The 26,151-nt window shown below is 43.0% G+C and overlaps 1 protein-coding gene across 1 annotated transcript in view; it reads right to left on the bottom strand.

The window, feature by feature from the left end:
* The window catches only part of LOC145394523 (uncharacterized), a 191,345-nt gene that overhangs the window by 71,573 nt on the left and 93,621 nt on the right, over positions 1–26,151 (bottom strand). The window contains exon 4 of the mRNA XM_080268363.1: positions 15,552–15,691. Coding sequence (XP_080124489.1) covers positions 15,552–15,691 — 140 coding nt within the window. The remainder of the gene's footprint in view (positions 1–15,551; positions 15,692–26,151) is intronic.

The following is a 26,151-nucleotide window of genomic DNA, read 5'->3' as shown; positions in this document are numbered from 1 at the left end:
TTTTGGGCTTCCCTCCTTATTCTTGTATAATCGTTTCTTGCCTGTTTGTAATTATTATACGCCCTTTCACTATTGTGTCTTCTGTATCTATTCCACAACAAATCTCATCTTTCTTTTAATTTTTTAAATTCTGTATTGAACCATTTCTGTATTTTCTTATCTGCTTCTTTGTGCTGTGGGATGTACTTCTGGACTCCTATTTCATAAAATTCACAGAATTTTTTATATACATCATTTAAATCTTGTCCTCTAGGCTCATTTTCCCAATCAACTTCTAAGAAATACTTCTTTAGGTCTTGATAATTTCCCTTTTTATAGTTTAGGCTCTTTTTGTAACTTTCATTGCTGTTAACTATGTCATATGCTATCCTGAAGTTGTAATTTAGAACTGCATGATCGCTTTTGCCGAGTGGAGGGTGATATATTAAACTGTCAATATCATTTTCTTGCCTAGTAAATGTTAGATCTAGCATTGAAGGTACATCGAGTCCTCTTTTTCTGGTGGTTTCCCTCACATGTTGCGTTAGGAAAAACTCTTGCACGAGATCCAGGAGCTTTTGGTCCAAACAGCTTTTTTGGCTAATTATATCTAAAGTATTCCAATTTATATTTGTATTAAAATCTCCAGTTAATCTAATTCTTTCCGATTTCTCTTCCATTTTATGTAGTAATGATCTTAAACTCTGAATTGTACTCTCTGACAGGTCCTCATATTCGTCTCTTTCCCATGTGTTTGATCTGGGTGGCATGTACAAATTGGGTACAATTACTTTCCCATCAGATGTGTTGATCTCTACTGCAATCACTTGTACTTGTGATGGTATATCTAGTTTTATTTCATTGACTTTTAGATTTTTCTTAGTTAATACTATAATTCCTCCTCCTTGTTTTAAGTTTCTGTCTCTTCTCCATATATTGTATTCCTCTAAGTTTAGTATGTCATTGGATATCCTTGGTGTTAATTTTGTTTCAGTTAAGCATATTATATGTGGTTCATTTTCTCTGACATAATCGTTCATCTCTAGTAATTTAGATACCATTCCATCCACATTTGAGTACATCAACTTTATCATCTTGTTTATATACTTGTCATGATATGGTTCTACTACCTTCCTCCTTTTTATTCCCTCCTGTTTGTGTACCGCTTTGGTACCTGCAATCCTATTACTTTGTAAAAAAAAAAATGTGTTCATCTCCTCTTCTGATCTTCCCTCATTTTTTGTTTTTGCTTCCTCCCTTTTCTCTTTCAGTAATTCCAGTTCCTCTTGTGTTAGGCATCTTTTTATCCATACATTTTTGAACTTCTCTTTTTCCATAAGATTCTTTGCATTTTTTAGTATCTCCTCCGCAGTGTTTACACTCTGGAAAGTTACCTTTAAAGGTCTTGTCTTGCTTTTCTCGTATTTCCCTAACCTTTTGTGTTCCTCTGTATCTTTACTACAGATTTCCTCTGATACTTCTTTCAGTAAGCTCATTACATTTGCCATCTCCTTTTTGTCTCTTGTGATCTTGTTTTTTACTTCTTCCTCTTCTATACCAGTTATTACTATAGATTTGTTGATATCTACTGAATCTCTGACTAACTTTGGGTTGTTTTGGATTATTCTTTTCACTTCCTTTTTAATGCTTTTTTTTCCTCTACCCTTGATTCTAAGTCTTTCTTTACTTTCACCATTTCAGCATACGTGGTTTCCACATCATTTTTGTAGCTTTGCACAGCTTCATTCACCTGTGTTATCTTCTCAGTATCACTGCTCTGGTCTATCAGACTGCTTACTTGCCTAATTGTCTCTGTATCATTTTTGAACTCCTCCATAATACTCTCGTGACTGACTACTGTACTTGCCATTTCACTCATTTTCTTCCTAAGTGTACTCAATTCCACTGTTAGTTCACTGATGGTTGTGTCTTTCTTGTTGACCTCCCTTCCTAGTTTTTCTATTTCTTCCTTTTGCAAGTGCATCTGGTTCTTTATTTCATCAATTTCATTCTTGAAAGCCATCTCCAGTTTGTGTACGCATTCAACCAGTCTATTGTGAGTCTCCACTTCAACCAGTTCTTGGTAGAAATCATTATCTTGCTGTCTACCTTTATCCATTTTCTTTTCCAAATTTGCTTTACTAAAGTATGTGTCCATTTTGCAATACTAAAAGCACAGTGTACTTACATTCCCCGGGGCAGTTGTAGTCTAAACAAACCTCAGCTGACTGAGCGCATTCTTTCACCACTCGGTTCTCTTTTCTGTTTGAACAAGTCTTGTTTAACCTTCTTCTTCTTATTTTTTTTTTTTAATAATAACAAATCATTTAGTCTAACCTGGTACAGAGCTTGAGTCATATAAAGATACTAATTTAGGTAACGCCACTGGGCGTGCTGGCTAGGTATGGAGCGCTGTCAGCACACGTCTGTTCTCCTTGACTCCGTGTGTGTGTGTGTGTGTTGATGGGTAAACTGAAAGTGTGTCGTCTTGTCTCGGCTACCCTCCCCCCCCTTTTTATTGGGGGGGGGGGGAAGCAGCCTAGGTATATAGATAGACAGATATTGTAAAGTTCAGAACTCAACCATCTGCTTCAATAACATACTTCTATAATTAGCAATAGGACAGAACTCTCCCACTCGAGCCATTACACTTACTATTCATAAGCAAGCTCACCTGTCACCTGAAATGGATGTCATGCTTTATTTTCTTTACACTCTAAATGGCTATATTCACATCCAGTATACCTTCTCTTGGACACAATTTATTTCTAATCTCTCTCTCTCTCTCTCTCTCTCTCTCTCACACACACACACACACACACACACACACACACACACACACACACACATATATATATATATATATATATATATATATAGTAAACTCGTGTTCTGTAGCGGGGTATCCTGAAATAAAAATGATGACCATTTCTTCCAGTAAAGTAAAATTCTGCAGGACAATGAAATGTTGGGAATATGTAGGTATGACTGAAAATAATCATTTCATCCATTTGAAAATTTTAGTCAACAGACTATAAAACTGTGAAGATTGAAGAGATATTATTATACTGAAATTTCTGTCCAGAATTCATACAAATGAGCAAAGATAACATGAGATTTGCTGCGAGGAGACTCAGGGTTACAGCTTGCATAATTCTGTATAAAAATGGAATCGCTTATGTTAGCAAAACATTATTGAACAGTTTTATTTTGTTTTGTTTTCCGTCCTTTATCCCCCTGGATTCCGTATGACCATTAACTTACTTCTGTTATATGTACTGTTTACTCCAAGGCAAGGCATAAAATGAAATACCAATAGTCAGTGACTGAAGCAATAAAAATCAGACCATAAACAGAGGAAAACAAGAGAGTCACACAATACGGTGTTGTAGTTAAGCATACAATCTTTTATACATACATACATAAATACATGCATACATATACGTACACTAACGACACACAGACAAACGTACACACACCCCACACACACACACACACACACACACACACACACACTGTGTGTGTATATATATATATATATATATATATATATATATATATCATCCGTTTGTGTCCACTGCAGGACCGGCCTATCCCGACTGAAGTGGGGACGATACAGCCAATGTATCTCTACCAAGTGGCTTAGGCTGTCTAGTAGAGATTGTATGTAGGGTGAGAAGTGCTTGTAAGTGTAACTGTAGTGTTGTAGTGGCTTTGGATGTGTGTGTAGTCTGTGAACCAAGTGTAATCGGCCCGTGCAAGCCGGCTGGGTGCAAGCATACTTTATAGTAAGCGACACTGATTCATCCACAGCACCCTTTGTGTCCGCCAATGCAGTACTTGGCCGGGTGAACACTCCCAAAGTTTATGACCCTGGCGGGACGCAAACCCTGGCTCACCCATGTACGAAACGCACACTCTGCCACTGTACCACAGAGGCTCCATATATATATATATATATGTATATATATATATATATATATATATATATATATATATATATATATATATATATATATATATATATATATATATATATTGTGGTAGGTGGGGGGCTCACCATCCACTCACTCGAGGTAGTGCTGCTATTGGGTCTCTGCCATTTCCTCTCCTCCGTCCTTCTTTCTTTCCATCCTCGTCTGTCTTTCTTTCCTTCATTCTGCCCTCGTCCTTCTGCTTACGGATGACTTTACACTCCCTGTTCTGTCTTTCCTTCATTGTTACCTCTTCCTTCTGCCTGTGGGTGACTCTACTACACTGAGTGACAAGGCAGGTGGTTTCCTGAACACCAGGAAAGCATTTACTACGCTGGGTGGTAACCAAATAACCAAATTTGGGCGCCAGGTGGTTTAGTGAGTAATTACGGTGCTCCAATCGGATTGAGCCGGTGAAGGTTTATATCCAAGGAGTGGTTGGGGTATATTGCTCACGTAATGCCACTCAGGGATGAGTGAGGCCGGTCACTCTCACCTTAAATGTCTGGACCAACTTGCCTAGTCCCGGGCTTCTACACTCTTCATGGGGCAACGTAGGATTATCTATCTATCTATCTATCTATCTATCTATCTATATATATACACACATCCTTCACCACTCCTAAAACTACCTTGTTCGTCTCTCACCAGGCTTGGGCCTTCTGATAAATCCTTCACTTTCTCATTGAGAACTGTTGCATATACGGTACGTTGTCTACAACATTCAGGAGAATTTGTACACGAGAGAGAGAGAGAGAGAGAGAGAGAGAGAGAGAGAGAGAGAGAGAGAGAGAGACGCTCAGTGGGAATGAGATTATGAGGCGATGCAGCGAATTTAGGAAGAATAGAAAACTGAGTTTCAGGAGATTGGTGAAGGTGCGAGAGAGAAGTAGTGGAGGGAGAAGTGATGAATAAAAGGGAAGGGGTGGAGAGAAAAATGTGTAGTGAAAAGGGGGTGGTTAGAACTGTGGTGTTGTGGAAAGATAATGAAATCGATTTGGTGAGGTAGGGAAGGAGGGAAGAAGAAGAGTGATAGTGATGGGAGATTAAGAGAAATGTAGAGAAATAGTGCAGAGAAGTCCTAAGTAAAGGCAGTGCTTGGTTATTGGTGGAGGGAAATGATGGAGAAGAGTGGCAAAGAGAAAATGTGGAGTAAAGAGATGAAAAGGTGTTCAGAGATTGGCAGAAATGATGCAGAGAAACAGTGGACTGAAGTGTAAAGAGAAATGATGCAGTGGAAGAAACTGGTGAGGAGAAATAGGTGAAGGATATTACTGCAGTCGTGGGAAGTGATGGAAAGAAGTCTAGACCATTAGGTGAGGAAGGGAGGTGGGGAAATAACTGCGGTGGAAAGAAGAGTGAAATTGTAAAATTAAATAGTGGTACAGAGTGAAAAATACTGAGACACGTGGTATATAAGTGCAACAGAGCCAAGAAAACGTGTGAATAATTGGAGCACTTAAACATAGCTGGGAAGAAGAGGAAAGTGGCATAGATGAAGTGGTGGAAAGAAATGATACAAAAGTTTAAATTCGGAAAAGAGTTGGAGTGCTGAGAGAGAGAGAGAGATAGAGAGAGAGAGAGAGAGAGAGAGAGAGAGAGAGAGAGAGAACTGGGGGCAAGTGGCTGAAAGAAAAACAATGGAGACGCTCAGGTGAGAAAGAGGAGAAAGGTGGTGGAGAGAAATGGATGAGAGAAATAAAGCTGTGCAAAGAAGTGAAGTAGTAATGGACGGATATGGTGGAAGAAACTGGTGATGTGAAAGGAAGTACTGGCGAGTGATGGTCGAGAAAAAACAAGGCAGGTAAGAGGTGGAAAAAATTGTGGCGAGAGAGGCTTGAGGGAAAGGAGTAGTGTTCATTCGTTCGTTTATTTATAAGGGATCCAATATGCTTGCATGCATCGGCCTTGGTCACATAACGCGGGTCTCTACGTTCCTCGATCTCTAGCAACCTTTCTATGCACTGTCTTTTCCGTGAAGTCACACTGCATGATATCGTCCCCTGTGTTTTTCGAGTTGTCCCTCGCATCTCTGTCCTTATCTTCCACATCATTCACCTTCCTCATCCAGCTGTCATCCTCCATGTTCTACGCATGCCCAAATCATCTCAATCTACCCCTTCCCATCATAGCACTAATACAGCCACGTCGCGTCCTTTCTATCAGCTCTTAATTCGGAATCATGTCCCCCCTCCCCTCCCTAGGCCTGTCATTCAAGGACGCAATGCACATACAGTACGTCTAATCATGAATCCTGCAAAGAAGAGTGGTATCATTTTCGGGCAACGCTACCTATACCGTGGTACTGTGCTCAGGCTGTGTGTGTGTGTGTGTGTGTGTGTGTGTGTGTGTGTGTGTGTGTGTGTGTGTGTGTGTGTGTGTGTGTGTGTGTGTGTGTGTGTGCGTGCGTGCGTGCGTGTGTGTGTGTGTGTGTGTGTGTGTGTGTGTGTGTGTGTGTGTGTGTGTGTGTGTGTGTGTGCGTGCGTGCGTGCGTGCGTGCGTGCGTGCGTGTGTGTGTGTGTGTGTGTGTGTGTGTGTGTGTGTGTGTGTGTGTGTGTGTGTGTGTGTGTGTGTGTGTGTGTACTTAACTCCTCCAAGGCTATATGATGGATATGAATGAAACTTCCCTGGCGAGTTTTGCAGGTTCCTGGAAGTGTCTTCCACTACAGACAATTTTCCACACAAAACTTTTAGGAGTTTCAGCCTCCCTAGTCAAATAAAAAAAATCTCAGAATTAATGAAAGGAAGGCAGATATGCCTTTGATATCGTAGTATATGATGTACAATAAACTCTTATCCCCAATGCGATATTTGGGGAGTGTGACCCCCCCCCCAAATGATTCTTGGTGGGTCAGTCCCCCTCCAAAAAATAAAAATAATCAGATCAAAAAGAATTTTAGCATACGGATTTTGACGAAACTTCTCAGATCATTTTGGCTGGTTACTTGATAATGCTCTACATTGCATAAAATTCTTCACCATTATTTACAGGAGAGTCAGCCCCCCTCCCCTCTAAAACTTGTAAAGGATACAAGAAGGGAAGACATGACTTTAACATCTGATTAGATGTTGCACAATGGACTCTCATCAGTAATGCAGTATTTGGGGTAGCATGACCACCCTAATGATTCTTGGAGGGGGGGATCAGCCCCCCTCCCAAAAATAAAAAAGATCAAAAATTGGCGAAGAACTTGAATTTAACTTCCAAAGGGAGTTTGTTGGGTTATGGGAAGGTTTACACTATACAGTATACTGTTTTCCAGCTTGACTTTTAGAGGTTACGTTATTAAATATTTTCGGAAATAGTGAATGGAGGGAAGAAATGACTTTGATATCTTAGAAAATGTTAGTCACACAAAAAGTATCGATGCACACCTGACGCGAAGCAGTTCAAGACACTGGACGATGGCTACTAGAAACTGAACGACGATTTTTTCCCCAGGCTGATAAACTTGCTTTCTTAAGGATGCTACAGTATATATGGCTTGCTGGTGACATTTTCTAGTCCGTATTGTTTTTGTATGTACTGTATGCTGAGATGATTAGAGTTAAAGTTTCTTGAAAATTCAAGGTCTATATGAATCATTTCGGATACTCGCACCCAACCTGCACGATATTTCTTTTTGGTTGACGTTACAATGGACTCTCATTCGTAATCCGATCAGTGGACAGCGTGAACCCACAATCATTCTTGGAGGGGTCAGCCCCCCTCCCTCGTTGAAATAAAACTGATTAGAAAGAGAGGAAAGTGAGCACATGGATTTCAAATAAATCCGAATACATATCGAATGATTAGATATTCAGTTTCATGTTTTCTCTGAGTGTACAAGAGACTGAACATCGATATTTGGGTAACATGATTATCCCCATGATTCATTAGGGGGGTCTGTCCCCTGCCAAAAATAAAAAAAAAGATCAGAAATAGGAGAACGGTTTGAATAAAACTTCCCAAGCGAGTCGTCTGGTTACTCCGAAAGTCTTCCGCTACATACATTTCCATCCATTATTTTTAGGGATTTCAGCCCACTCACCAAGTTATAAAATTCTCCGAAATAATGAAAGGATGGTATATATGGCTTTGATATCTTAGTACATGTTGTACAATGGACTCACGTCAGTAATTCGATAAAAAATAAATATAAATAGATATACAGAGTGGGGGAAAGATTTGAATGATATTTCCCGGGAGAGTTCGTTCGGTTACTGGGACAGGCTTCCACTCTATACAGTACAGTTTTCCAACCATGACTTATGGGGAGGTCAGCCCCTCAGGAAAATAAAAACTATAATAACACTGGTTTACAAAAAAAAAAAATAATAATAATAATAATCTGAGGCAAGCATGTGAATAAGTGTTTTTGACTAATTTTGATATGCTTAATTCAAGTTTCTAAACAGTTTTGCTCTTTCACCTCCAGTTTTTTTGCTTTCACATATACTTTTTTTTTTTTTAAATTATAATGCATATATTTATAATATAATGAGTTTATTTCATATATTAAAATGGCATATTACAGAACGAAACAAAACAGACACAGAACACTGACAGAACTAAATATTACCATTACTTGGATATAAGCATATTTACACACCATAGTACTATAGACAGTCAGAAGTGAGTTTTTTTTGACGATCTGATGCACTTTGCCTCCGGGATGTCGCGCAGGAGCATCCAGCAGACGTTCCCCATCATGCTGGGGTTCCACTTGCCTTGGTAGTTGCTCTCCATCTTAGTAATATCTTGGTGGAATCTTTCCCCATGTTCGTCACTTACTGCTCCGAGGTTCTGGGGGAAGAAGTTGAGGTGGGAGTGGAGAAAGTGAATCTTGAGAGACATTCGGCACCCCATATCCTGATAAGCCTGCAACAACTTCTCGACACGCTCTTGGTAATCTAGTGCCCGTGTATTACCAAGGAAGCCATGGCAGACTACCTTAAATGCTTCCCATGCTCTCAATTCCTTCAAGGTGAGCTTCCCCTCGAATACCTCATCCTTCAGCACCTCCCGGATCTGAGGTCCGATGAAGATGCCCTCCTTGAGCCTAGCAGAACTGAGAGCTGGGAACAGAGTGCACAGGTGTTGGAAGGCAGCGCCATCCTTGTCCATGGCCATCATGAAATTCTTCATAAGGCCAAGCTTGATATGAAGAGGAGGAAGAAGCATCTTGTTCATGTCCACCAGAGGATTTTCTTGGGCACTGTGTTTCCCAGGCACGAAAGTGCTCCTAGACCCCCAGTCCTTCTGCGTGTAGCGCTTGACATGTTTGAGCTTGTTGTGGCGCGCGTTTTAAACCAAGTTCCAAGAAAATAGGACGGTAAATGGATTTTTGGCGAATATTTTGGGTCTAGGCCTATATGTATACATGTACATACATGTATACATGTATATCTCAAAAACTAGAGGTGATGAGTGAAAACGGAGTTCGAATCTGAAATCAGCAGCCCAAAATTAGGTTAGAACACCTAATTTCATGCTTGCCTCAAATTTTTTGTAAACCAGTGTAATCTGTGAAGGGATTGAAGATATTGATGTCTTAGTATATGTTATACAACGGGATTTCATTGAGATATCTAGGGAGCGTGACCCTTCCAGTGATTTTGGGGGGTTCAGATGCCCTCCCCAAAACAAAAATGATCAGAAACAGAGGGAAGTGAGCACAAGAATTTCAACGAAATCGGCATACATATCGCAGGATTGGGTAGGCAATTTCTATGTTTTCTCTGTATGCACAGGAAGAAACTGCATCTCCACTTTTTTATTAACTATGTGAGCTTAAGTATACGAATATCCTTCTCCTTTACTCCCACGTCTCACTATCACACAGCATTACATTCCTAACACATGCTGCAAACAAGGACTCCTTATCAGGGAGCCAGAGCCCTCACAGTTTCATGAGGGGGAACAGCACCACGAACTTCTTGAAACCACTCTTTACTCACGCCATAAAGCTACTGTAGCTCCATCACATATCACGTCCCCCAAGTAATAAAACCCCTCTGCAGTTTGTGCTGGAAAGGCAAAGGAGATGAATGATATGGGTGAGGAAACATGTAGAGACAAAGGTGGAGAAAAGTGTTGGAAAGATGTAGAGGAGAGAAGCGGTAGAAGGAAATAGTGAAGAAGAAGAAGAAAAAAGAAATAGTGATGAGGAATGCCGAAGTGAAGTTACGGACAGACATGGTGGAGACGAATAGATGAGAAAGGAAAGAAAGGGAGGTGGATGCCTATTCAAAGGTAAAGATACATGAGGTAGGTAAATGTTGAAATGAAACAGTGGAAAGAATCGGTGGAGAGTGGTAGTGGAGGGAACTGTGGAAGGTGGAATATGTACTGAAAAGTAGAGAGAAATGATGGAGTGAAATGATGCAGACGATTTAGTGAGGAAAGGAGAAGAGCAGTGAATGTGGACGGAAGCGGTTGAGAGAAAAGACGAGCGTTAGAAGGTGAGATAAGTGGTGCTGGGAAAGGATGAATAAATAAATGAATGGGTGTGGAGGAATGGTGGAACTAAGTGAGGGAGATAAGTTGTAGAGAAAGGGTGAAGAGATATGGTGGAGAAAAGAGAGAAGAGGTGGAGAGGTGTGGGGTGAAATGAAGGCGACTGAGTGAGAAATCAAGCCCAGTGAGGTGGAGAAATAATAAAGTCGTGGAGTTAAGTGGTGGAAAGTAAGATTGGTGGACATAAATTCTGGAGACGCTTGGGTGACGGAGGGATGAAGATGGACTGAAGTCATGAAATGAAGTGGTAAAGTTAAGTGGAAGGGAAAATTGATGGCGACAATGGACAGAAATGGAGACGAGGGAGAAGGGATGATAGAAGGGAAGAAGTGAAGACGAATAGGTAACAAAGGGAGGGAAGTAGGTCCAAGTGAAGGGTAGAAAAGGAAGAGAGATGTGGAAGAGAAAGATGATGGTGAAAAATGGTGGAGACCAAAGGATACAAAGCGATGGAAGGAAGTGGTGAGACCATCAGACGAGGGAAGCAGGACGGGGTAATTGTTGAGAGATGGAGAGAAATTACCGGAGACAACTTGTGGAAAATATAGATAAAAAAGTGAAGGCAGGAAGGTTGATTGTTTTTTGAGCGCTTGCTAGTTTTGGGTTACGAGGAGGTTCAACTTATCGACACTGATAGTTTTCGTAGTCCATCCATCCATCCATCATCCAATTCTACGTCGCCTCATGAGAAACGTAGGAGCCCGGGGCTAGGCAAGTTGGTCCTGACATTTAAGATGAGAGTGACCAGTCTCACTCATCCCTGAGTGGCATTACGTGAGCAATAAACCCCAATCATCCCTTGGATATAAACCTTCACTGGCTCAATCCGATCGAAGCGCCGTAATTACCCACTAAACCACCAGGGGCCAAAGTATGGTTATATGGTTACCACCCAGCGTAGTAAATGGTTTCCTGGTGTACAGGAGACCATTTGGCTTGTCACTCAGTGTAGAATCACCCACAGGCAGAAGGAATAGGAAAGAATGAAGGAACGAAAGACAGAAGAGGGAGTGTAAAGTCACCCGTAGGCAGAAGGACGAGGAAAGAATGAAGGAAAGAAAGACAGAAGACGATAGAAGGGAAGAAGGATGGAGGAGAAGAAAGGGAAGACACCCGAGAGCAGCACTACATCAAGTGAGTGGATGGTGGGAGCCTCCACCTACCACAGTAGTATTAACACAAATCACGTTTTCAACAGATAAATACCACGTGAAAATAGCTTTGACAGGATATTATGTACTTACTAAACAATACCACATCTAGATTTTATAATAAAAAAGAATATACAATATCAATCACCAATCCTCCCGCAGTGTTCGTGAAATTGCTTATTATTATTCGTATATACTGCTAAATCGAACCGTAACATATTTAAGCAAGCAAGTCAAAGCTATTTTGACGTGAAATTTCGAACTTAATTATGCATCGAAACTCGCAAGTAGTCAACTGAGTCGTGGCCAGATGACGTTAACCCCTTAAACCCGGTGACGTACTTTTTGTTTTTGCGACCTCCAAATTATATTATTCAAGTTAGGAAATACTTTTCGAAGTAGAGAAATTGGAGGCAGCCTTCATTATCCTCCTGAGTATGAGAGAGCCAGTATTTCCCAAGTTAAGTAAATTCGTATGTAGAAAACAGATAAAAATATGTCATTGAGACTGAAAGGGTCAAGAGCATTGGACGAGGGAAGAATTGGTGTGAAGAGAGAGAGAGAGAGAGAGAGAGAGAGAGAGAGTCAGAACAGTGTAAAGATGTGGCGTAGAAAAGAGAGGGAGAGAAGTGGTGAGCTAAATATTTGAGGGCAAGTGGTGGAGAGAAGAGGGAAGAGCTTGAGAAAGATGGGCAGGAGAAAATAAGGAAATAGGTGATTAACAACAGCAACGAGGGAAAAAATGTGCGAGTATCAGTGTTTGTTGTGAGGAAGAGGTGCCTGGTTAAAACTCTGAGGAGGGAAAAGGGCAGTAATGGAGAGAGGAGAGGGAATGAAGGGTTAGTGTTGGTAGGTTCGACAGAGGAGAGGGAGAAAACAGAAAGAGTATTGGTGTGGGATGTAAAGTAAGAACAGAAATATACTTTGCAGACAGACAGACAGACAGACAGACAGACAGACAGACAGAGAAGAAGCGAGACAGAACAAAACATAGTTAAGGAGAACAAGTGAGAAAGGACATGTGTAAGGAAAAAATAATGTGCAAATGAGAGGGAGAGAGTAAGGCAGCACAAATTAGTGAGGACCGGAAAGAAATAACGTATCAGAGAGAGTAAAAAAAAAAAGGGAACAAGAGATTTATTACAAGTAAAAATAAACATGGAAGAGAGAGAGAGAGAGAGAGAGAGAGAGAGAGAGAGAGAGAGAGAGAGAGAGAGAGGCTGGATGTAAGTGACGGAATGAAAGAAAATGGGAAGACAACTGATGGTGACAAATAGTGGGGCAGCTTAGGTGTGAAAGGGAAGGAAGGTGTTGGGGAAAAGAAATTGAGAGAATGAGAGAGAGGGTGTGAAAGTGAAATATTTATATAGCCAATAAATCTATAAAACAGTGTTACAAAACATTTTATATAGCAAATATGGCTGAGCCTTTTTGTATGTATGACACCTAAAACATTACTTGTAAAAAGATTCCTAAATCTGGTAATATCAGTCTGATAATACATTAGCACCCTACCTTCACAAATGTTCAAGTGCTGTAGGATTTACGGTAGAATTTCTGTCTAGAAAATATATTGTTACATACGCTGTACTCCTTTCCATGTTCATACATAAATCTTTACACACAAAGTTAGTTAAATTTAGATGCGCATATGCTCATTTGAACTATTACATATTACAAACATTATCTATTTTATCTGAACTGTTAGATATGTAGATAATAAAGAAGGGTTAATACTGATGTAGTAAGAAAGACCTGAGAGCCTTCTTAGAACTAGGTATTGTGGGTTTATTTTGTATGTCGTGAGGCAAGCTATTCTAGATTCTTGATTCATGTTTGTGACTATTTAGAGCTCATTAGTGGAATTTCTAAATAGGTAATATTGCGTAAACTAAACCGTATATTCTTATCCTGACTGAATAGTCCCGTGATACTGTGGTTAGGCAGGGATTTATTAACATATATATACACTGTTGGGTACAATAGGTATCAACGTCATCTAGTTTTAGCAATATCAGATTTCGAAGCGAATCATTAGTGTGGGAATATTTTGAGCTATAGGTAATCATTTGGACAGCTTTTTCTTTGCAACTGCACTATTATCTAGGTAACTCGTGCTGCTCCCCACACTGTGTGACAGTAAGAAAAATATCGATACTTGAGAGAGTACTAATCTCTTTTAGGGCACTAGAACTAAAGAAACTGCGTGTGATGTAAAGAATGCCGCAATGTTTATTTATATTGTTCTACAGGTGATGAATGTGATTATTCCATGATAGTTTTTTATCTACGACAACCCCAAGACACTATATCATCATCTTTCACTCCTGTCTCCGATTCTTATGGGTTGAATGGTATGAGGAATTTTCTTGCTTCTGTGAAAGATTATATATTTAGTTTTCACAGTATTATGTGTAAGTTTGAGGTTATCCAGTGTTTAATACTATTTAATTCGTCATTTACTGATCCAACCAGGGTGTGCAGGACATCGTGACTGACATAAATGGTTCTATCATCGGCAAACAACATAAATTTGAAAAGTGTAATGGAGTTGACTGTATCATTAATAAACAAAATAAAAGTAATGAGTCTTAAATGGATCCTTTAGGGATATCCTCAATGATAATATTATACTGAACAAAATGTTGTGTGTTCCTTATAAATGAGTCAAACCATTTGTTTGGAGTATATCTAATACCATAATGCCCCAACTTAGATAATTTGGTGATCAACTGTATCGAATGCATCCGAAAGATCCAAAAATATGCATACTGTAAGATATTTTTTGTCAAAGGAGTTTAGTAAACTGTTTTTAAAGGTGGTAATAATAGACCCCGTTAATCTACCTCTTCTGAATGCATACTGTGCCTCAGATACTCTGTTACTAGATGTACAGAAATCTAATATCTTGTTATACATTATTTTTCCTAATATTTTACTCATAGCAGGTAACATTGACACCGGACGATGATTACCGAACTGTTTTTTAACTCCTGCCTTTAACAGTTTTTAGATGGCCGGAAAAAATAGCAGAGGAAAATAGCATATTACTGAGGTGCAAAGTAACAGGACAAATGAGACCACCTGTTTCAGTGTACACATAGGTATATCATCACTGCATGGAGAGGATATACGGCTGTCTGATGGCATTCATTAATCCAGCTGCGGTGAGGGGCGACAGATAAAGAAGCGTTGCAAAGAAGTAATGGAGGGGTACGGTGGAAGAAATCGGTGTTGAGAGGCTGTGGATGGAAGCGATGGGGTGTGACAGTGGAGAGAAGCAAAGGAGGGAAGAGGTGAAGAACAGTGGTGTAGAGAAGGGGTCGAGGGAAGACAGTACTGATGAAGAGATAAAAAGGTTGGAAAATATAGTGGAGGGAACGGGTAATGAGAAATGATGGGGCGAAGCTGAGAGGAGAAAGTAGTGCGGAAAAATAAAAGCACTGAAAAAAGCTATGGTGGAGGGAACTGGCAGTGAGATATGATGGAGGGAAAGGGTGGAAATCTGGACTAGAGAAATGGTGGGGGGAATTAGTGAAGGGGGAGGGGAAGGAGTGGTGAAAAGGAATGCTGGAGAGAAATGGCGAGAGAAAGGAATCATGGAAACGAATAGTTGAGCAAGGGAAAAGAGGGAAGTGGAGTGCCAATATGCACTGAATGATGGAGAGTAATTCAGAAGAGAAGTGCTCGGGAGGAACAGTGCAAAGAAATGGTCCAGAACAGTGATGGAGGGAACAGCTTACTGAAAGGTGGATAGAAGTTGCGAAGTGAAACGGTGCAGACAAACCGGTGAGACAGGAAGAAGGCAGCTGATGTGAAGGGAAGTGGTGGAGAGGAAAGATGTGTGGTAGACGATGAGAAAAGTACTGGGGAGTAGTGGAAAGATTAGAGAGAGAGAGAGAGAGAGAGAGAGAGAGAGAGAGCCTTCTCCCAGTCCCTCCTGCTTACCTGTGACTAGTAGATGTACAGGTGTGGATATGGGTGGAGACAGGGACACCTGACAAAGGTAGGTACCAGCGTCACTGGCCCGGGCGTGGTGGACTCGCAGCACCCACTGAGATCCGCCACCAGGGTTCACTGACACAAACCTGACAATATATAAGTGATAAAAACGACTTTAATAATGCGTTGTATGCCATGAATGTCTATCTCATACGAAGAGAAGTATCATACACAAGAAAAAATAAAATCGCAAGGATGAGGCACAGGGGAGCATTCTGATCCGACAAGAATATCACAAAGAAGGGGAGTGAGATGTGAAAATGAGAAGCTTTCTAGAAAGGAAGTTAGAAAGATCTCTGAAAGATTAATGTATGAGAACATCAGATTCCGCAGCAGCGACTGCAATATAGCGCTGGTGCATGTTCAAAAGAGGGTTCCGTACATAAGGCAAAAGGGCATGCACACCAAACCACTCGCAAATCACAATTTTAAGCATATATGCTAAAAGATATACACCGTTTAAGTGCAAAGCGATTCGTAAAGCCCCGCGAACCTTCGCAGGAACCTCGAAATCGGGTCGCAAAAATATCGATTTTGTTTTTTTCTTCTTTCTTTCTTTGCTTCATCAGTCATAACTCAAAGCTTAAAGGCATAAATGAGCGTGTAACGCATCAAGACGCTTCTTAACAAACAGGATTGTTTCTTTTCATACACAGAGCAGCATTAGTACGCTACTTACAGCCTGAAAATATATCTCTACCTTCCAGATCTCTTCTCAGAATATGTAAAACTCTACGTATTCATGTTGCACCATTGTGCATCTAATGTGTATTTTGTATCTACGGTACCTTCCATTAAAGAAAATCATAAGCTAGTAAAGAAAACTTTTATTCTAGAATAATTGTTACGACGAAAGATTGGAAAAAAATGCTGAAACTAAAGCTTAAAAACCAAGAGAAACAAGAGGGCATTTGGGATGGGAGGAGACGCAGAGGTCTGTACTCATTACTACATTCCATCTGCTAAAAACGTTTCGTGAATACAGTGTGGAATGTAGGATGGTTATAGAACCCTGAATATCCTCCCATCTCAATTGCTCTTTTTTTTTTTCTTGTTTCTGGACATTTTCCATTTCTTCATCTTAGCAATTACTTTAGAATAATAGTAAAGTTTTCTAGTGTTTATGATGAACCACCTACCGAATCCTTGGTTACTACCAGATATGAATAGAAGTAATAGTCATACACATGCTTTAGGGTGCTCAGAGCCATATGAGGTGAATTTTCAATATGTAAGAAATCACACTGCAGACTAAGTTTTTAATTCTATGTGAAATGCGTGGCATACAACATAGTGCCCCCGAAAACGAGACGAGCGAGGAACAGCATAGTGCCCCCGAAAACGAGACGAGTGGCGTACAGCCCAGTGCCCCGGGGAACGTACCAGCACCCCCACCTGGACCCCACGGAGTAGTTGCAGCCGAACTATGGGATGCCGTGCGACAACGGCATAAGTCAGCTCGGGCCATGCGCCCCTATAACACCCAGCCGTCGCACTGTCACCATAACAGGAGGAGGACACTACCTTCAGGGAGTGGGACTGCCAGATCAGCTGGGGTGGAGCTGCTCATACAGCTCCAGACAGTGCCCCTTAGGAGACGGCCTACTGCCGCTCCCGCCTTCTCCAGACAGCCTATTGCTATTCCAAAGGTGTTTCCCCCGAGTCGGCCTATTGCCGCTCCGTCCTCCGGCAGAAGGAGACGGTCTACTGCCGCTCCCCCCTTTGCCAGACGGCCTATTGCCGCTCTGAAGGTGTTGCCCTAGAGTCGGCCTATTGCCACTCCTCCCTCCGGGAGAAGGAGACGGCCTACTGCTCCTCCTGCCTTCATCAGATGGCCGATTGCCGCTCCGAAGGTGTTGCTCCCGAGTCAGCCTATTGCTGCTCCTCCTTCCGGCAGGAGACGGCCTACTGCTGCTCCCGCCTTCGTCAGACAGCCAATTGCTGCTCCTCCCTCCGGCAGGAGAAGGCCTACTGCTGCTCCTGCCTTCGTCAGATGGCCGATTGCTGCTCCGAAAGTGTTGCCCCCGAGTCGGCCTATTGCTGCTCCTCCCTCGGCAGGAGACGGCCTACTGCCGCTCCCGCCTTCATCAGACGGCCGAATGCCACTCTGAAGGTGTTGCCCTCAAGTTGGCCTATTGCCGCTCCTCCCTCTGGCAGAAGGAGACTACCTACTGCCACTCCTGCCTTCGTCAGATGGCCGATTGCCGCTCCGAAGGTGTTGCCCCCGAGTCGGCCTATTGCCGCTCCTCCCTCCGGCAGAAGGAGACGGCCTACTGCTGCTCCCGCCTTCGTCAAACAGCCAATTGCCACTCCGAAGGTGTTGCCCCCGAGTCGGCCTCTTGCTGCTCCTCCCTCCAGCAGGAGGAGACGGCCTACTGCCGCTCCCGCCTTCGTCTGACGGACGATTGCCGTTCCGAAGGTGTTGCCCCCAAGTTGGCCTATTGCCGCTCCTCCCTCCGGCAGGAGACGGCCTACTGCCACTCCCGCCTTCATCAGACGGCCGATTGCCACTCTGAAGGTGTTGCCCTCAAGTTGGCCTATTGCCGCTCCTCCCTCCGGCAGAAGGAGACGGCCTACTGCCACTCCTGCCTTCGTCAGACGGCCGATTGCCGCTCCAACGGTGTTGCCCCCGAGTCGGCCTATTGCCGCTCCAAAGGTGTTGCCCCCGAGTCGGTCTATTGCCTCTCCTCCCTCTAGCAGAAGGAGACGGCCTACTTCCGTTCCCGCCTTCGTCAGACGGCCGATTGCTGCTCCGAAGGTGTTGCCCCTGAGATGGCCTACTGCCGCTCTTTCCTCCGCCAGAAGGAGACGGCCTACTGATGCTCCCACCTTCGTCAGACAGCCGATTGCCACTCCGAAGGTGTCCAGAGGCGCGCTACTCCCCCACTCAGGCCACAGCCAATTGCCGGGCCTTGGCACCTTATAGTTGCGCCCCTGGGCAGCCACGGCCAATTCCCAGGCCCCACGGCCAAAGGGAGGTGTTGATAGAGTCATTGCCCCAGCAGGAGACAAGAGCCCGGACCTCCAGTACCGGAGCACCCCAGCATGACCTCAAGGTCTCCCCTGGCCTCCGCTCCCTACGCCTGGCTCTGGAGAAGACCCACCTGACGGACCCTAGTTCAGGTCGGTGCCACAGCCCCTCCCTGACAGCGCCCCTTGACTCTGGGGACCGCAGCCCTCAGTGACTCCAAACCCTCCCCAGGACGCCCGGACGTGATCTCTGCACGCCCATGAGGCGGCGTAAGACCTCCAACTCTGGCCGAGACCTGAGCCAGAGATTTCTGGACCTGTTTGGCCCCAGTCCTGAGGGCCACACCCCTGAGCCTAGCCCGGAGACTACGGGCCCCTTTGCCACCTGCAGCCCTGGACGCCAGAGGACGCCCCTGCGAGTTGTCCCGTGCCCTCTCAGTATGCCCCCCTTGGCAGTGCCCCTATCCCGGCCGAGTTGCCGCCGGCGTGTCTCCCCACCGCCCCCCCACGATATGAGTGACTCATGATAAGTGTGGTGTTGCCCCAGAACTAGTGAATTGACTTAAGTTAAGGGTGATGTTGCCCAAACTAGTGTAACAATGATAGTGACTTAATGTGTGTGTTGAATATCGGGGCAAGTAAAATCACGGGTGGATGAGTAAGGATGAGTGCAGAAACTAAGTTCTGGTGAATCAGACTCACGAGTGACGCCCTTGCAGAAAACCAGTAAGACTATTCCTCCCGAGAAATCCTCTGTAGCGAAATACTCCAATGCCTCATGTTATAAGAAAAGAGTACAGAAAGTGTTAATAAAATATTCCCACTTGTATTATCATGAACACAGTGAATTCCCAGTATCATTCCCTCTCTTTACAAATCTCCTCCCAGCAATAAGCATGAATGTAAACGAGAAATAGAATCAAGTGCCAAAACCCCGTTGCTATTAGAAAATATTAAGTTTGAATTAATAATACTTATTCTCTCCCAATATTGCTATAACTCTGTTCTGATCTGCCGCGAGTCACTCCTCTTGCCCTCCCCCCCCTTATGAACCTCACTCCCTGCGCCCCCACGCGCGTCTGTATTCCCTGTACACCTGTGCACTAGAATTAATTGTGTTGGCATCAGTATCAGTTAAACCAGTATCCTGCGAGATACTTATATCCTAGTTAAGGTTTTATTTCTTTGCCATATATTGTGTTGTAATATCTGCTGTCTTTGTCCTGTGTCTGACTGTGGTAATATACGTGTAAAGGTTATTGCCTGGAGTTTTTGTGTCCTGCCTCTCTTCATTGCACTAAGCCCCGGTCTCGAAAGAGGACCCCGCTACACGTTAGGTGTTCTAGGACCGAGAAGTCGGGCCTTTTTCACCTAGCATTACACTATGTATCAAATTAATGTTCATGGGGAAGTTTCAATGTGTTTGGACACTGCTTAGGGGTCACGCAAGAGCTTGATCATCTTTATCTCAGTCCAGTGCGAAGTCCTTCTTCCCGTACTCCTGTGTGACGACATTCTATTGAAACTCAGGTTGATTATACTCGTTATTTTTGGCCCCACAATGCGCAGAAAGTACATCTGGTTAACTTCCACTCCCTGACACAGTGTGGCGCAGTTGTGGGCTGGTGAATATGTGTTATACAAAGCAAATCCCCCAAGCCAGTTTACTTTTGAGTGCCTGTACAGTCTTTACCTAATCCATTTTTTTTGTTTCCTCAGGAAATCATGGCTGTAGGAGGAAGCAATCCTTGTGGTGGTGCTACGAAAGACGTGAAGAGCGAGGAAGAAGTGAGTGAAGAAAGATCAGGTCGTGAAGAAGAAAGTTACCCTGTCCAAGGCAAACATTTACTTGGTCAGAGCACCGAGCAAGACCATCAGTAGGGCTCGCCTTCCTACATTTCAGCAAGTGCTCGCAATGTATTTCCACGTACACAAATTGGAAAAGAAGACAGTGCATAAAAGTTCTGGAATTGCTGCGCAATAAACGATGGAGTTCTGGAGAAAGTCCAGAATCCCCACAGCAGAAGAACAGTGTCATCGACTCCCTCGAAAGGATTCTGAAAAGATGGGAAGACCTAAAGAAATGCAAGGGACGAAGTTCAAAAACTAAATTACAAAACGAAGGAGCACTCAGTGAAAAACTGGACAAGCTGTTCAACATCAAGCACCACAAGGCCAAGTCTCTGATCAAGATAAAAGAACAACGCCTCTTCCTAAAATATCAGGAAAGGGACAGGAAGGCCATGATAGAGTTAGTGGACCTCGTAGCTTGGCAAGAGGAACGGGTGATGGAAAGTTCTTGACATGAAGCTCAAAGGCTAGAGGAACAATGTCAAATGGGGGAGAAAGCAACCGTTGTTGAGCTGGAAGATTCATCTTCCACAAAGTCAACTGACGAAGATGCCTCACCAACAAAGACAAGGTTACTGGGAGGACTTCCAGATCTTGACCTTCAGGTTATGACACCAGTGACCAGCAGAAGTAGAAGGAGGAACATCATCAACCCTGATATGGCAGCCATCTTTGATCGCACCAACACCAGCAACGGGAGCACATCGTACACCATTGCAGCAAATGTGGCTAGTCTCGACAACGATGTGTCCCAGTTGGCTTTGTCCTCCAACACTTTCAGGTAGTCTACGAGAAAGTATCAGAACAGAATAGCTGCTCTGATTATGGAGCAAGGGGTTACAACAACGAAGTTCAGGCAGCTCGTCGTTCAATGAGATTTCAACTTTCTGCCTGCAATGACTGAAACTGAGAAGGTGGACAGGCTGGTAATCCTTGTGACGGGGAAATATATTCCCCACCTTGTAGAAACCTCACAGCTGTTGGGAGTTCCACAGATCTCAACCAGTACAGGCAAGAAACAAGCAAATGCAGTCGTAAATACACTGAAGGACTGGTCCCTTGATGGAATGGTCATGGAAATGAGCTTATACACAACTGCAAACAACACTGGACAGCATGGTAGACCATGTGTCAGGATAGAGGTTGCTTTGAACAGGGCCCTATTACACTTTGCCTGTCACCATCATGTGTCTAAGTTTCTAATCAGAGACATCTTCAAGAAGACGTTTGGTGCCTCCAGCGGCCCTGATGTTAAGCTCTTAAGGTGATTCAAGGAAAATTGAGCCTTTGTTGATCACGATGCATTCCAAATCGAAGGCACTGACCCATTCATGCAAAAATCCTTGACTGATTCACGAAATTTGTTGCCGAGGTGCTGGAATTTGTCCAGTCAGCTCTGGAGGAATCACACATGAGGGATGACTACAAAGAGTTCCTGGAACTAGACCTCACCTTCTTTGGCAGTGAGCCTCCAAATGGAATGAACTTCAAGGCTCCAGGTACGATGGAAATGGTTTGCTGGATAGCCAAGATTTTGTACACAGGGTCAGTTCCAACGACATCTCATGAGAAGCAGGCACTGAGAGACATTACCATGTTCGCCTCGATGATGTAAGCAAAGTACTAGTTCAGAGTTCCTGAGGTGGTAAATCCCCCGGTGAATGACCTCCAACTGCTGAAGGACATCAGCCATCAATAATGGAGTAACTGATGTTGTGTCAGGTGCTATGATGTGCCACATCTTACCTGAGCAACCAACTGGTAGCACTTGCTCTCTTCAGTCCTTAGGTGTCAACGGAGAAGTGGGAGATGGTGGTGGCCATTGAGTTGAACTAAGGAGAGGAAGATCCTCGAAAAGCAAGAGTGGGACTGAATACAGTTATGATCCAAGGGACACGGCTGGCTGACTTCTTCATCAAAAAGATCCTCTCCTTTATCGAAATGGCACATATCCCGAGCAATTTCCTTCAGTTAGACCCAACAGAGTGGGGACATCATCCAGGCTACAAACAGGGAATGGAAGTCTTGCAGTTGATCTCATTGGTCAATGACGTCACACAGAGAGGGATCAAACTCATCTAAGCCTTCAACCTCACCCTCACTCGGCAAGAAGAGCAAACAGTTCCTCCTACAAGTCATCTCAGAACTCAGGTAAAGAAATTGAAAGTCAAGGAAACTGTTCTTGATGAAGCAGAGTAGAGAGTAGAAACTAGGCCCCCTATCAAACTTGTCAACATGTGTGTGACGATTAATTTATGTGTGTTGTTCTACACCACACATCGTGCATATTAGATACCACACCTTCTATTTCCATTCCCCCTTAGCAATGGCTGATGCATTAATACCTGCAAATCCGGTGGTATCTCAGATAACCACCACTGGTAGGGTTGGGCTGGCAGCACAGGGTCCTCCCAGTTACTATCAAGCGACTGTGCCAACAGTATCTATTACAAACACAGTTCATGTTTGTCAGCGAAGAAGTGCAGGTTCGGCCCAATACTTCACCAGTATCCGTGGTCTTAGTACCAATTTGAACTCAGTTCACTTTTCTCTTCAATCAGTATCCCCTCTAGCCTTGTTCCTCACAGAATCCCAAATCTCACTCACTACTGAAATATTTCCAATTTCTTTTCCTGGTGACCAGCTTCTCACAAACTTCCATAACAAGGGTGACACCTGTTGTTATAATCTGTATTAGCAGTTGACACTGTTTTGAACTTCTTTTAAACTAATTTTGATTACTCACTGTATAAACTAAATAATCTAAATATTACCATATATATCTGTTTAGTCTACCGCTCCCCCAGTGCTTCATCAGAACCTAGTGTATTTGACTCCATATCCACACAGTTGACTAACCTTAACCTCGCCCTTAGCACTGAAATGACTGTTTTAGGTTACTTTAATGTACATAATGTAGAATGGTTATCGGATTCAACCAGGACTGAGGATACTGGTCTAGAATGCTAGCTGTTTGCAAAATCGTTTAATCTCCTGCAGTTGGTAAAGCATACGACCAGAATACCAGATAATTCTGACCATAATGCCTATTTCTTGGATCTATTCGTGACAAATAATCCAGATCACTACAGGATAGAAGTACTGTCACCGCTTGGATCCTCCGACCACACTCTCATCAAATCATCATTAGTCAGTTCACCCAAACTTCCCTGTTTTGAACCTGTCAGGGTGACCCAATGGCACAATGATAGGGCAGACTGGGATAGATTCAGAAATTATCTTACTGACATTCCATGGCAGTCTTTCTTCTATAGTGACATCAGTTCTATCCCGTCCCACATTAATAACTTATACAAGCTGGTATGGAATTGTTCATACCAGGACAACAGTTCAATAAAAGATTCGACTCCCCAACATGGTTTGATAGCAACTGTGCCAGAGCAACGGCCTAAAAGTCATTAGCATATAACTCTTACTTAAAATAAAAACATATGAATCTCTTAGTCAATTTAAAATTGTTACAAAGCATGCAAAGGCAGTAATAAATATCGCTAAGTCAATCTTTCTTCACACCCAAGCATCCGAACTACTAAACAGTCCTAATGACAATAGAATATTCTGGTCAACTTTCAGGTCTTTCAATAATAACTTTCACAAGTTATCACCCGTTCCCGGACTAAAATCTTCAGACAATAACATTTCAAATGATCTGTATGGTAAAGCTAATATCATTACCAGTACATTTGCCTGAAATTCTACGTTACAGGAAGTCAGCCAGAACGTCCCAGTACTAGAACTTGACTCTCCCAAAACTTCTTCGCCTAAAATACAGCATACATACTTAAAATCCATCTTAGACAACTTACTATCCAACAAAAAGCTCCAGGCCCAGACGGAAATCTTCCCAATTGTTAAAAAAAAAAAAAAAGCTCCCCGGAACTAACTTCTGCTCTAGCCAAATTATTCAGACCATACATCTGTACTTCTTCATTCCCTAATTCTTGGAAAGAAGCCAATATCCACCCAGTTCCGAAGAATGGTGACCATTCCCAACCCTCTAACTATCGTCCAATTGCTTTAACATCCTGTATCTCAAAAGTTTTCGAGTTTATTCATAACAAAAATTTTAAAGTATCTTTCCCATCACAACCTTTTTTCTGATCGCCAGTATGGGTTCTGTCAGGGACGCTCCTCTGGCGATCTTCTCACCTACCTTTCAGACTTCTGGTCATCCTCCTGTCGGGACTTTGGCGAAAACTTTGCCATTGCACTTGACATCTCAAAGGCTTTCGATCGAGATTGGCATAAATCTTTAATTTCCAAACTGCCCTCTTATCTGTGCCTTCAGCTACAGCTTCCTTTCTGGTCATTCTATACCTACTTTTGTAGACGGCCATCGTTCTTTTCCTAGATCTATCAGTAGTGGTGTTCGTCAGGGCTCTGTCCTATCACCAACTCCCTTTCTTTTATTCATCATTGACGTTCTAAGCTGTACATCTAACCCTATCCACTCATACGCTGATGATTCTACTCTTCACCTTTCCATTCGGTTCCTGCAACGTCCATCTCAGCAGTTACTTCAACAAACAAGGGATGAGGCTATAGCACACCTATTTTCTGACTTGGCTCATATCTCTGACTAGGGTAAAAATAATCTTGTTGTTTTTAATGCATCAAAGACTCAGTTTTTACACCTATCAACCCAACAAAATCTTCCACGGGAATACACACTAATGTTTAATAATATTCAGCTCAGTCCTGCATCATCCTTGAACATGCTTGAGGTTTCATTCACTCGGGACTTATCTTGAAAAAATCATGTTGTATCTCTTGTAAAATCTGCCTCCAAGAGACTAGGTGTGCTAAGCCGACTCCGTACCTTTTTATACCCCTGCACAGCTGTTGACTTTATCTATCTATCTATAAACCTAAGCTGCTTCCCCTAAGGAAAGGGAGGTAACCGAGACACGACGACACACTCCCCATTTACTCATCCATTCAAACACATTCATTCGCATCTTAGCCCCAAAGGGGAGAAGGGAGAGATCCTCACCGCACCACACCGCACAAGGGTCAACTGCACAGTGCAATCAGTGACATCCGCAGCAGGGCCAGACAGCAGAGCTGGTTTACCCCTGCCACATCATAATAGATCCATCCCCTTACCCGCACCTGACCTGACTAGCTGATCAGACCAAATGCAGGAGAATATCCTCTCAGGGCTGCATCATCATTCATTCATTCACAATTTCTCTCTCTTTATTTCTGTCATGCACAGCCACTTTTCCTTGCTCAACAGACATCCCTCTCGCATCCAGCGCTCTCTTCACAATGTCCATCCATCCTATCCGTGGTCTCCCTCTCAGTCTTACACCTCTCACATCAGATCTAGGTATCTTTTTCACCAATCGCTCATTATCCATTCTCTCCATATGCCCAAACCATTGCAACACCCTCTGCTCAACTCTACCAGCCATCTCCCGAACAACTCCAGTTCTCCTTCGCACTTCATCATTTCGCACTCAATCCATACGCGTCACTCCACACATACTCCTCAGACACCTCATCTCCATTACATTCAAACTTTTCCTCTCTGCAACACCTATATTCCATGTTTCATCCCCATATAACGCAGTTGGTACCACAACACCACTTTATACACAGGTTTTATTCGCTCCTGTGTAGAGTACAACTCTCATGTGTGGTTAGGTTCCCCACATACAGCTCTTCTCAATAAGGTGGAGTCAAAGGCTTTTTGTCTCAT

The sequence above is a fragment of the Coenobita brevimanus genome, chromosome 27 (assembly GCF_032717465.1).
Source record: "Coenobita brevimanus isolate Jiangsu-jjx chromosome 27, ASM3271746v2, whole genome shotgun sequence".
In the NCBI taxonomy this organism is placed as follows: domain Eukaryota; kingdom Metazoa; phylum Arthropoda; class Malacostraca; order Decapoda; family Coenobitidae; genus Coenobita; species Coenobita brevimanus.
Note: the sequence above shows the minus strand (reverse complement) of the source record. Positions and strands in the feature narration are given on the sequence as shown.